The sequence below is a fragment of the Anomaloglossus baeobatrachus genome, chromosome 7 (assembly GCF_048569485.1).
Source record: "Anomaloglossus baeobatrachus isolate aAnoBae1 chromosome 7, aAnoBae1.hap1, whole genome shotgun sequence".
Classification (NCBI taxonomy): Eukaryota; Metazoa; Chordata; class Amphibia; order Anura; family Aromobatidae; genus Anomaloglossus; species Anomaloglossus baeobatrachus.
Window position 1 is genome coordinate 295203585 of NC_134359.1, and position 12701 is coordinate 295216285.

General features: G+C 47.3%; 2 protein-coding genes across 2 annotated transcripts; both read right to left on the bottom strand.

Annotated features, from left to right (window-relative positions):
* Positions 1-1448: 1448 nt before the first annotated feature.
* Positions 1449-3315, bottom strand: LOC142246444 (E3 ubiquitin-protein ligase TRIM11-like). The gene has a single exon (XM_075319497.1). It carries the CDS (start codon positions 3313-3315, stop codon positions 1741-1743), a length of 1575 nt encoding a protein of 524 aa, XP_075175612.1. The 3' UTR covers positions 1449-1740.
* A 2407-nt stretch (positions 3316-5722) lies between these two features.
* On the bottom strand, positions 5723-9234 carry LOC142246445 (nuclear factor 7, brain-like). Its single transcript, XM_075319498.1, has 3 exons — positions 9112-9234; positions 7440-7952; positions 5723-6781 (listed from the first exon to the last, which is right to left on the bottom strand). Exons 1-3 carry the CDS (start codon positions 9232-9234, stop codon positions 5813-5815), a joined length of 1605 nt encoding a protein of 534 aa, XP_075175613.1. The 3' UTR covers positions 5723-5812.
* Between the last annotated feature and the right edge of the window lie 3467 nt (positions 9235-12701).

The window sequence follows — 12701 nt, forward strand, 5'->3', positions numbered from 1 at the left end:
CCTCTGACGCTGCACATTCATTAGCATGTTTGCACACCTACAGGGGTGCACTAACATACTAATCAGGCCAACTAGCCATGGGAAGTAACGCCCAGGGGACTAGTCCTCTCACTCATTAGCATACGATATAAGATCTTTAGAAATACTTTTTCTAGAGATCTCTTTATCTATGCGAGTGTATACAGGGACTGCTAGGCAGGGATTAGCAATATACACCCAGAACTGCTCATGGTCCCGGGTGTATATTGCACCTGACAGGTTCCCTTTGACAAGGCCATTCAGCTGTAACCATGATGTGGTAAGAGGAGTGCAGGGGTTGAGCAATGCTGACGATCTTACAGAGATTACACCTATGAATTAAAAAAAGAAGAACTAGGGTATGTTCACACAGGGCGCTTTTGCAGCTTTTTTTTTGAGCATTATTGCCTTGGTTTTATCTAAATCCGTGCTCCTTTCTCCAGTCCCAGCAAAGTGTATTGATTTCTGAAATCTCAAATACACACACACACACACACACACACACACAGTATATAGCCACACACACACACAAACACCTGCAGATTTTTTTCCTGACTGTTTTGTCAAATACCTGCGTTTTTGCCACATTTTTAAAAGAATTACCATATCAGATCTTTGTAACAGTTTTGCATTGAAACCACCCACTTTGTAGAAAAACGCCACAAAAAAAACAAGACAAAAAAAAAAAACTCAGATGACTCCCAGGAGACACCCTGCCACAAAATCAGGTTTTGGTCAAGAAAAAACAACAACCACTGCAAAAATGCCCGGTGTGAACATACCCTTAGGGTGGCTTTACACGCTACGATATCGCTAAAGCGATGTCGTTGGGGTCACGGAATTTTTGACGCACATGCGGCCGCGTTAGCGATGTCGTTGCGTGTGACACCTATGAGCGATTTTGAGTCGCAAAAACGTTCAAAATCACTCATCGTTGACATGCCCCCCTCCTCCCAATTATCGTTGCTGCTGCTTCTATGATGTTGTTCCTCGTTTCTGCGGCAGCACACATCGGTACGTGTGACCCCGCAGGAACATCTCCTTACCTGCGGCCGCCGGCAATGAGGAAGGAAGGAGGTAGGCCCGCTCATCTCCGCCCCTACGCTTTGATTGGGCGGCCGCTTAGTGACGTCGCTGTGACGCCAAACGAACCGCCCCCTTAGAAAGGAGGCGGTTCGCCGGTCACAGCGACGTCACTATGCAGGTAAGTAGTGTGACCAGTCCGCGCGATTTTGTGCGCCACGGGCAGCGATTTGCCCGTGTCGCACAACCGATGGGGGCGGGTACCCACACTAGCGATATCGGTAACGATATCGCAGCGTGTAAAGCGGACCTCAGCTGGAAAACCTCTAGGCTAGAATACTCGTCCACACAAGCACAGAGATATAACGTGGTTAAGTGATGAAGGATTCAACACATTTATTGCCTATATTAAAGCGAGAGATACACGCAGCTAAACAAGATCTTACGAGGTTGGAGACAAAAAAAAATATTTTATTTTTCTAAAAATAAATTAAACTTTTTACTAATTTTATTTTAATTCTCAGTAGGGGTCATGGACATGGCCTCCTCTGATTACGGAAATAACAGATATGCAAAACGTCCCCTGTCTGCAGCCCCTCGGGCCCTGTCTGGAGTCAGGACAGAGTCAGACCTCACAGTGTAAGGCCGGTAGATGATGAAGGGTTCACTTTAGGCTTTACTGTCAACATTTTACTGTAATTATTTTACGATTTTGATGACGCAATGATCATGTATTTTTAAAGCGGGATAGAGCGGCTCGGAGAAGGAGGCGGTGAAGGTGTGTAAGTGTCTGATGTGATCACCCATCTGATAGAAGGACAGACGCCCGGCCTCATAATCCAGATAGACCCCCACAACCTGCACAGGAGAACCTGATTCCAGCTGTTTATGGATATTGTTGTGACTTGCAAAAAGGTTTATCACAAAAATGATGGGCCAGGATTTCTCATTATAGCCAATATAAAAAAAATTGTCGAACACCTTCCTCTCCAGACTTTCCCCGGCCACCCCTACCATCCAGCTACTCGCCTGACTCACGTCCACCTCCCAGTAATGTCTCCCGGAGGAGAAGCTGCGGGAACTTAACACCTGACGGGATGTGAACCTCTTGGGCCCATCGGGTCTGAACTGCCATGTAGAGGTACGAGAAGCAGATCTGAGATCCTGAGATAGAATAATGGTATTACTAGCCGTGTCTATATCCAGTAATATGTCCGATTTCTCCATCACTGAGAACTGTCTCTTCTTAAACATGTCAAGCACATCAACAGCAAAGTTCTCCAGTCCTCTGTGTAATATCTGCGAGACGAGGCCTTCATCCACACATGGAGCATCTCTTACATCACTGATGACATCACAGCCCCCAGCACTGACGTCACCGGTGTTTACACCTTGTAGAAAGGATAACGGATCAGACATATTACATAATCCTTCAAGACTATTGATTTTCTTGGACACCTCCTTCATGTGAAGCTCCACCTGTCCGACCAGGTCAGAGACTGAGAGTGAGACCTGATCCTTCTGCCTGGAAATCTCTCCCTGGATTCTCTCTTCTAGATCATCCATCTTCTTCCGGAGATCAGTAAACAGACCAGTGACTCTATCAGCGAGTCCAGATGATTTCTTTTCCTGTTCTGCCCCATGATCCTTCAGATTCTGGACTCTTTTTTCAGCTTCTTCTTTCTTGGACTTTAGTGTCTCTATATCAGGCCTCAGTTTCTCCTTCACGTCCTCAGAGGCCACATCCAGTAGCTCCACATCATGTCCCTTGTGGGCTCCGGCCACCCAGCAGGACACACAGATACAGGCGTTGTCTCTAGGACAGTAATATTTCAGCACCTCCTTGTGTGTGGAGCATTTTCGATTAATAAATGACACCGTAGGTTCAATCAAATTGTGTATTACCGACTTGTTATGAGCTGCGAGATGTTCCTCACACAAGGAAGTCTCACACTGTAGACATGTTCTTACAGCCGGGACAGGAGACTTTGTACAGAAAGTGCAGAAGATTCTGGTCTCCTCCATCTCAGGCTGAGTAGACGAGAAACGCTCCACTATGTTCCTCAGCTTCCGGTTCTTCTCCAGGGCCGGATGCTCCGAATATTGTGCTCTGCAGTCAGGACAGGAATACACTCCAGCCGCCTCCTGTGCATCCAGCGCACTCACAATACACGAGCGGCAGAAGAAGTGTCCACATCTCAGGGATACGGGATCTGTATAGAGGCTCAGGCAGATGGAGCAGTTCAGCTCGTCCCTCAGATCAGCAGACGCCATTGTACAGTGAAAGAGCAGGAGCCCAAAGCTAAAAAGTCTTTTCACACAGGAAGGGGGGAGGGTGAAATTAACCCCTACACTTCTGAAAGTGATAGTCACACTATGTATATCGGTGCTCCCCAACTCCAGTCCTCAGGAGCCACCAACAGGGCAGGTTTTCAGGATTTCCTTAGTATTGCACAGGTGTAGGAATCATCACCTGTGTAAGGGATTAAGGTATCCCCTGTGCAATACTAAGGAAATCCTGAAAACCTGCCCTGTTAGGCTATGTGTCCACGCTGCGGAAAAGCCGCGGATTTCCCGAAAATCTGCAGCAGCGGCACTTCCCAGCCATTTCTATGGCATTTTGGAAATGCTGTGCCCATTTTTCTGCGGCGGATTTGGTGCGGATTTTGATCCGGAAAAATCTGCAACATGTCAATTATTGTTGCGGATTTTCATCCGGATTTTGGCTTTAAAATTGGGGAAAAAAAAAAAAAATCCGCACCAAAATCCGCATCAAATCCGCGGCAATTCCGCGGTAAATCCGCACCTTTGAAAAGGTGCGGATTTTGCGGGAAAGCTGCGGATTTTGATGCAGAAAAATCCGCAGCTACATTCTCTCGTGGACACATAGCCTTAGTGGCTCCTGAGGACTGGAGTTGGGGACACTGATGTATGTAATAGGCTATGTACGCACGTTGCGTAAATTCATGCAGTTACGCTGCGCTTTGTAGCGCAGCGTAACTGCATGCGTCCTGCGTCCCCTGCACAGTCTATGGAGATTGTGCAGGGGCCGTGCGCACGTGGCGTTTCAGAGCGCAGCGCTTCGGCTAATGCCGAAGCGCTGCGTAAAAAGAAGTGACATGTCACTTCTTCCGTGCGCTTTGCCGGCAGCTCCTGCTCTGTCTATGGCAGGAGCTGCAGGCAGAGCGCATGGAATCGGCGCTCACTACGGACATTTCTGCAGCGATTTAAAGCGCACATGTGCTCTTCAGATCGCTGCAGAAATTTCTGCAGTGACTGTACGCAACGTGCGCACATAGCCATAGAGTGTCTCAGATTCTGCAGAACCTCTGCTGCGGCGGCTACGATTTCTAGTATATATAATAAGATGTCTGCAACATCAAAGTGTACTGCAATGAATTAGACCAGTATTGGACCTGAAGGTAACTGGGTCCATAGTCACTAAACAATGTTTGTGTTTATCTTCACTTTCACCCATTTCTTACCCCCATCCAATCAGTAAACCGCAGCTTAAAAAAAAATGTGTGTGGACAGCAAAATCAAAACTCATAGACTTTGCTGGGGAAGGAAAGTCATGCAGTTTTGAGCCAAAAAACGCCGTGAAAAACACACTGTGCGCACATAGCCTAACAAGGCTGTTCATCTGTAACCATGAGATGGACAAGAGTGCAGGGGTTGCGCAATGCTGATTATTTTTAGGCTATGTGCCCACGGGACTCTGTATCTGCGGATTTTTCTGCATCAAAATCCACAGCTTTCCCCCGGAATCCGCACCTTTTCATAGGTGCGGATTTTGTGCGGATTTGATGCGGATTTTGTTGCGGTTTTTGTGATTTTTTTTTTTTAAATTCAATTGAATAGGCAAAATCCGCACGAAAATCCGCAACAATAATTGACATGCTGCAGATTTTTCCGCACGAAAATCTGCACGATTTCCACTGCGGAAAAATCCGCAGCGTGGGCTCAGCATTTCCCAAATGCCATAGAAATGGCTGGGGAGTAGCTGTGCTGCAGATTTCTGGAAAATCCGCGCATTTTCCGCAGCGTGGGCACATAGCCTTACAGAGATCACACCTGGAAAACCCAAAGGTCCTTAAGGGTAAGCATACTCGTTGACATAAGCACAGTGATAACGTAGTAAAGTGATGAAGGATTCAATACATTTATTGGGAAAAAAAAATATTTTTCAAAAAAAAAAATAACTTTTTTTTTTTTCTCAGTAACGTTCATGGAAATGGCAACTTCTGATTATAAAAATAACAAACATGCAAAACCTTCCCCGTCTGCAGCCCCTCGGGCCCTGCCTGCGATCAGGACAGAGTGTTAGGCTATGTGCCCACAAGAGCTTGTTTCTACGGAATTTGCCTTGGAAAACCTGCGGATTTATCTGGATTTTCCAGATAAATCCGCAGGTTTTAGCATGTACAGACACTCCCCATGTTATCCTGTGGGACATGGGGAGTGTCTGTGTCCACGTTGCGGAATGTGCGGCTGTGGAACATGTTGCGGATATCCCGCAGCCGCACATAAGTGCATGTCAATTATTCCTGCGGAATTACCTGCGGAAATCCTGGCCCTCCACTATGGAGGTAGAGGCCGGGACGTCCGCAGGTAATTCGCATGAAAGTCCGCAGGTTTACCGCTTCTATATCGCTGGAATCCCGCAGCTAAAAATAGCTGCGGATGCCGGTGGGCAGCTGCGGGAAACCTGCGGCCGTACCTGCGGATACATCCGCAGGTGCGATCTCCCGTGGGCACATAGCCTCAGACCTCACAGTGTAAGGCCAGTATTTTTTGTCATTATTTTGATCGTGCAATTATCATATATATGTAAAGCGGCATAGAGCGGCTCGGAGAAGGAGGCGGTGACGGTGTGTAAGAGTCTGATGGGGTCACACAGCTGATAGAAGGACAGACGCCCGGCCTCATAATCCAGATAGACCCCCACAACCCGCACAGGAGAACCTGATACCAGCAGTTTATGGATATTGTTATGACTTGCAAAAAGGTTTTTCGAAAGAATGATGGCCCAGGATTTCTCATTATAGCCAATATAAGATAATTTTCCACTGACCTTCCTCTCCAGACTTTCCCCGGCCACCCCAACCATCCAACTACTCGCCTGAGTCACGTCCACCTCCCAGTAATGTCTCCCGGAGGAGAAGCTACGGGAACTTAACACCTGACGGGATCTGAACCTCTTGGGCCCATCGGGTCTGTTCTGTGATGTAGTGGTATGAGAAGCAGATCTGAGATCCTGAGATATAATAATGTTATTATGAGCCGTGTCTATATCCAGTAATATGTCCGATTTCTCCATCACTGAGAACTGTCTCTTCATCTTCACCTCAATCACATTATCGGCAAAGTTCCCCAGTCCTTTGTGTAATATCTGCGAGACGAGGCCTTCATCCACACACGGAGCATCTCTTACATCACTGATGACATCACAGCTCCCAGCACTGATGTCACCAGTGTTTACATTTCGTAGAAAGGACAATGGATCAGAGATATTACATAATCCTTCAAGACTATTGATTTTCTTGGACACCTCCTTCATGTGAAGCTCCACCTGTCCGACCAGGTCAGAGACTGAGAGTGAGACCTGATCCTTCTGCCTGGAAATCTCTCCCTGGATTCTCTCTTCTAGATCATCCAGCGTCTTCCGGAGATCAGTAAACAGACCAGTGACTCTATCCGCGAGTCCAGATGATTTCTTTTCCTGTTCTGCCCCATGATCCTTCTGTAAAAACATTAAAATTAATACATCTAGTTATCAAACATTTTATAATAGGACATATTATATGTTTTCACAGTTCTGTTTATGTTGGAGGGCATAGTCTATTGATAAAGTTCTTAGAAGGAATAAATATTAAGGTATCTGTATTGAATATGGATAGATGCTGACATAGCATGGTACATTTTATATATAATATATATCCTTCCATCTGGAAGCTTCTAGAGATTACGCCATGTGACATGCGTCCAGCTGAAATACCCTATATGGTTTGGACAGTTGCCATATAGATATCATGACACGATAGAGGGGGCCACTCTCTCCTCCTGCACGTCGACAACTGTCCCAGAATTCTTCCAGGCTGCAAGATGAACACATGCTGAAAAGACTACAGTATATCACCCCTGCCTTACCATTCAGGATCCAAGGAGAGATGGATGAAGATTTTCTATTGATCAGTATGGACTCATTGAACTCTTTTACGTAAGCTAATGCAGTATATCTTTTTTCCTTTTCTGTAACTGACTTGCAACTTTATAATTTAGAAATCATTTTTATCATATATAAACTACATTTATTTTTTACACATTTTGTAGTCCATTTTTCATGCGTCTTATCGCGTATTTGAAGAAAAATATATTTAAGAGTATATTTTTCACACCTTCAGAGTCTGGATTCTTTTTTCAGCTTCTTCTGTCTTGGACTTTAGTTTCTCTATAACCGATCTCAGTTTCTCCTTCACATCCTCAGAGGCCACATCCAGTAGCTCTACATCATGTCCCTTGTGGGTTCCGGCCACCCAGCAGGACACACAGATACAGGAGTTGTCTCTAGGACAGTAGTATTTCAGGATCTCTTTGTGTGTGGAGCATTTTCGATCCATAAATGACACCGTAGGTTCAATTAAATTGTGATTCACAGACTTGTTATGGGCTGCGAAATATTCCTCACACATAGAGGTCTCACAATGCAGACACGTTCTTACAGCCGGGGTCAGAGAATCACAGTAGGTGCAGAAGATTCCGGTCTCCTCCATCTCAGGCTGAGTAGATGAGAAACGCTTCACTATGTTCCTCAGCTTCCGGTTCTTCTCCAGGGTCGGACGCTCTGGATATTGTGCTCTGCAGTCAGGACAGGAATACACTCCAGCCGCCTCCTGTGCATCTGTGGCGCCCTGGGCAAGCCAGGACGTCACAGGTACTGCAACAACACAACCCGGTTAGGCACACCAGCCGCACGCACAAATCCTTGTTGCCTCCCTCCAGGGGCTGATGTCCACACCAGGTGGGGCGGAGCCAGGCGGTTGGCCCCGCCCATCGAGGAGTTCACAGTCCTGGAGGCGGGAAAAGGATTCAGTTTCAGTTTTGGAGTTGAGTTGGAGAGTTTCAGTTTTACAGTTGAGGGAAGTGGTAGTTGAGAAGCAGACTGACCGTGTCCAGGTACGTGGCCCGGGCACTTACAGCAAGGTTGGCAGACGGTGGTGGCCGTCTGCAGGAGAGGCCTATCGATGCGGAACCGTAGGGCCGGGGTTGGGCGGTGGCCCACCGGTACCGAACTGGGGAGCGAAGAGAAGCCAGCACCAAACCAGCAAGGACCGGGGACCCCAACCAGGCTGGGAGTCGCCGTAAAACTGGTCAAATCCGTTAGCGAAGGGAACCTCCAGGCTTTCCAAGCATCAAAGACCCGAGTGAAGGCAACCGTCCAAACCGTACAGCGAGATAAAGCTACCGCCAGAGCTAGAGCTCCCAGGGCCTGAGCCTGCGGGCAAAAGGGCTCCTCCGGCATCCATACGCTGGGGAGCGGGTCACCGGTGGGAAGCCATCGGGACCGAAAACACACAGAAGATGCAGGGAAAGGCAGCCGTCACCCACCGACCGGGAGTAGCCAAGGCAGCTGGCTGCAGGACCCGTCCATCCAGCCGTTTGTTTTACCGGAGACTCTGTGTTCATTCCTGGCTGAGTGAGTACCACCGTGCCATCCGGCACCGCGCTGCCCCCGTGACCCTGCACTTCACCTGCCCTGCATTCCTCCCTTCACCCCTCACCGGGCCCCGGGACCACTAACCCCTTCCCACGGAGGGGGGAAACATCCCAGCTGCTCCCTAACAACGCTCCCGGGATCCCCGTTACCAGCAGCGGTGGTGTCCCAACCTCACCACGACCCGTTGGTGGCGTTACGAACTCAATCCCCAAACCAAACCAACCCCTTTCACTCACGGGCGAGGAGCGCCGCTCGAGTCCCCGGGATCCGGCCCACCACTCGAGCCACCGAGCAGCAGCAGTTGGACCCGAGCCGCAGGCGCGGTCGAGCAGCGCACCCCCCGCCCACGACACATCCAGCGCACTCACAATACACAAGCGGCAGAAGAAGTGTCCACATCTCAGGGATACGGGATCTGTATAGAGGCTCAGGCAGATGGAGCAGTTCAGCTCGTCCCTCAGCTCAGCAGACGCCATTGTAGTGTGAAAGATCAGGAACCGAAAGTGAAAATGTTTCTTAACAGGAAGGGGGGAGGGTCTCTGAGGTAAAATTAACCTCTACACTTCTGGAAGTGATAGTCACACTATGTATACAGTAGAGCAGACCTGGGCAAGGGGCCACCCGCGGGCCACATCCGGACCGCCTACTCTCTGTGACCGGTCCGCCTGGCTCAGGGCGTCCTTGCTGGCCGGTCAGTGATGAGGGAAATCTGACCTGTTGTCCGGAGCTCCAGGCTCCGTGAGACCCCTGGTCAGATTGCCCTCATCACACGCTGCATGCCGGGCAGGGAGCGATCCTGCAGCTCCTCACAGTGCAGGCAGCGTAACGCAGGAATCTCTCCTCTGTTCCCTGCCCGACACCTTTCTCTGTGACACACGCGCGCCCTGATATCGTCAGTATGGTGCCCATATGTCATTTGAAAAGTTCCCGCTCGGCTGGAGAAGACGCTGCAGCAGCCGGGAGAGAAGCAGCGGCGGGGCCCGTACAAGAGAAGAAGCGACGGGGGCTCCTTGGAATACCGCATCGGTGCAGCCTGGGCATGTGAAAGAGAAGCAGCTCAGCGGGGGCTTGTACAGAGGTGCCTGAGGAGGGGACAATAAGAAGGGAGAGGTGAGTGGTTACTAGTAACCTGCGGGGACAATGGGGGGCGGGAGGGGGGTAACTGTTGACAAATATTTGGGGTGTAGTGGTGTAGTATATGGGAATGTAGTTTTACAGGTGTCATATATAGGGGGGTGTAGTGGTGTAGTATATAGTGGTGTCGTTTTATAGGGGTGTAGTGGTGTAGTATAATTCAGGTGTATATAGGGGTGTAGTATAATACAGGTGTGTATATAGGGGTATAGTGGTGTAGTATAATACAGGTGTAGTGTATATAGTGGTGTAGTATAATACAGATGTATATAGGGGTGTAGTATAATACAGGTGTATGTAGGGGTGTAGTATAATACAGGGGTATATAGGGGTGTAGGGGTGTAGTATAATACAGGTGTATATAGGGGTATAATGGTGTAGTATATTACAGGTGTAGTATATAGGGGTGTAGTATTATACAGGTGTATATAGGGGTGTAGTATAATACAGGTGTATATAGGGGTGTAGTATATAGTGGTGTAGAATAATACAGTTGTCGTATATAGGAATGTATTATACTACAGGTGTATATAGTGATGTAGTGGTGTAGTATAATACAGGTGTAGTATATAGGGTGTAGTGGTGTAGTTTATCACATGTGTAGTATAATACAAGTGTAGTATATAGGGGTGTAGTGATGTAGGTTATCACAGGTGTAGTATATAGTGATGTAGTAGTGCAGTTTATTACAGGTGTAGTATATAGTGATGTAGTATATTACATGTGTATATAGGGGTGTAGTGATGTAGTATATAGTGGTATAGTATATAGAGGTGTAGTTTATTACAGGAGTAGTGTATAGGGATGTATATTACAGGTGTATGTGGCGGGTGTAGTGATGTAGTATATGGGGATTGTGTGTATGTGTATATATATTATGTATATGTGTGTATATATATATATTTAATTGCCACCCCTGCAGTAGAGTGTCTCAGATTCTGCAGAACCTCACACTGCAGAACCTCTGCTGCTGCGGCTACGATTTGTAGTATAAATAATAAGATGTCTGCATTAAAGATGAGCAAACCTTAGGCTCGAGGTTCAGAATCAGAGCTTTAAAAACAAGGTGTGCTTGGTTATGAGTGATGCACAGACGCTTGCCGTGTTTCATCGGCTCATACTTGTGGTTAAATAACAGTGATCAGATGCAGTGTATACACACAAACCCCAAAAATAAAAACATCGCCCACCCTGCCCCAGAAGTGTTTTGCTTATGGGCCATTGGCAGAACACTTCCGGGACAGAGTGGACGGGGTTTATAAATTTTTTTTATTTTGGGGGGCTTTTGTGTGCACACTACAACTGATCACGCTGATTTAACCACAAATATGAACCGATCAAACACTGCACGCGCCTCGCACAGGGCTGTGTGTAGCGCCCCTGAACACCTCAGGGTGCTACAAGGTTCTGTATCCCCACCAGGATGCAGGGCCTACCCCCTTAGGGACCCAGAACCCCAGTGCTGGTAACACCAAGAACCCAGGTAATCCCAGTTTACCCCAACAAATCCCCCATAGAATGGTACCCAGCTAGGTGTATATAGGGGTATAATGGTGTAGTATAATACAGGTGTAGTATATAGGGGTGTAGTATAATACAGGTGTATATAGGGGTGTAGTATATAGTGGTGTAGAATAATACAGTTGTCGTATATAGGAATGTATTATACTACAGGTGTATATAGTGATGTAGTGGTGTAGTATAATACAGGTGTAGTATATAGGGTGTAGTGGTGTAGTTTATCACATGTGTAGTATAATACAAGTGTAGTATATAGGGGTGTAGTGATGTAGGTTATCACAGGTGTAGTATATAGTGATGTAGTAGTGCAGTTTATTACAGGTGTAGTATATAGTGATGTAGTATATTACATGTGTATATAGGGGTGTAGTGATGTAGCATATAGTGGTATAGTATATAGAGGTGTAGTTTATTACAGGTGTAGTGTATAGGGATGTAGTGATGTATATTACAGGTGTAGTATGTGGCGGGTGTAGTGATGTAGTATATGGGGATTGTGTGTATGTATGTATACAGTGTGTTTATGTGTATATATATTATGTATATGTGTGTATATATATATTTAATTGCCGCCCCTGCAGTAGAGTGTCTCAGATTCTGCAGAACCTCACATTGCAGAACCTCTGCTGCTGCGGCTACGATTTGTAGTATAAATAATAAGATGTCTGCATTAGAGATGAGCAAACCTTAGGCTCGAGGTTCAGAATCCGAGCTTTAAAAACAAGGTGTGCTTGGTTATGAGTGATGCACAGACGCTTGCAGTGTTTCATCGGCTCATATTTGTGGTTAAATAACAGTGATCAGATGCAGTGTACACACACAAACCCCAAAAATAAAAACATCGCCCACCCTGCCCCAGAAGTGTTTTGCTTATGGGTCATTGGCAGAACACTTCCGGGACAGAGTGGACGGGGTTTATACATTTTTTTTTATTTTGGGGGGCTTTTGTGTGCACACTACAACTGATCACGCTGATTTAACCACAAATATGAACCGATCAAACACTGCACGCGCCTCGCACAGGGCTGTGTGTAGCGCCCCTGAACACCTCAGGGTGCTACAAGGTTCTGTATCCCCGCCAGGATGCAGGGCCTACCCCCTTAGGGACCCAGAACCCCAGTGCTGGTAACACCAAGAACCCAGGTAATCCCAGTTTACCCCAACAAATCCCCCATAGAATGGTACCCAGCTAGGGTGGGACCAATGAATGGCTGCCTAGAGGTGGAGCCACTCCAGTCCACTAGTTGACCAGGTGGGAAGAGCAGACTGTGGAGAGTAGTCAGAAGTC

Excerpts from the sequence above, each read along its gene's own strand:
- LOC142246444 (XM_075319497.1), bottom strand. The coding sequence starts at position 3,315 with ATGGCGTCTGCTGATCTGAGGGACGAGCTGAACTGCTCCATCTGCCTG.
- LOC142246445 (XM_075319498.1), bottom strand. The coding sequence starts at position 9,234 with ATGGCGTCTGCTGAGCTGAGGGACGAGCTGAACTGCTCCATCTGCCTG. Across the intron at positions 7,953-9,111 it reads GTATTGTGAGTGCGCTGGAT|GGCGCCACAGATGCACAGGA; the intron begins GTGTCGTGGGCG and ends TGGCTTGCCCAG. Across the intron at positions 6,782-7,439 it reads AAAGAATCCAGACTCTGAAG|GATCATGGGGCAGAACAGGA; the intron begins GTGTGAAAAATA and ends TTTTTACAGAAG.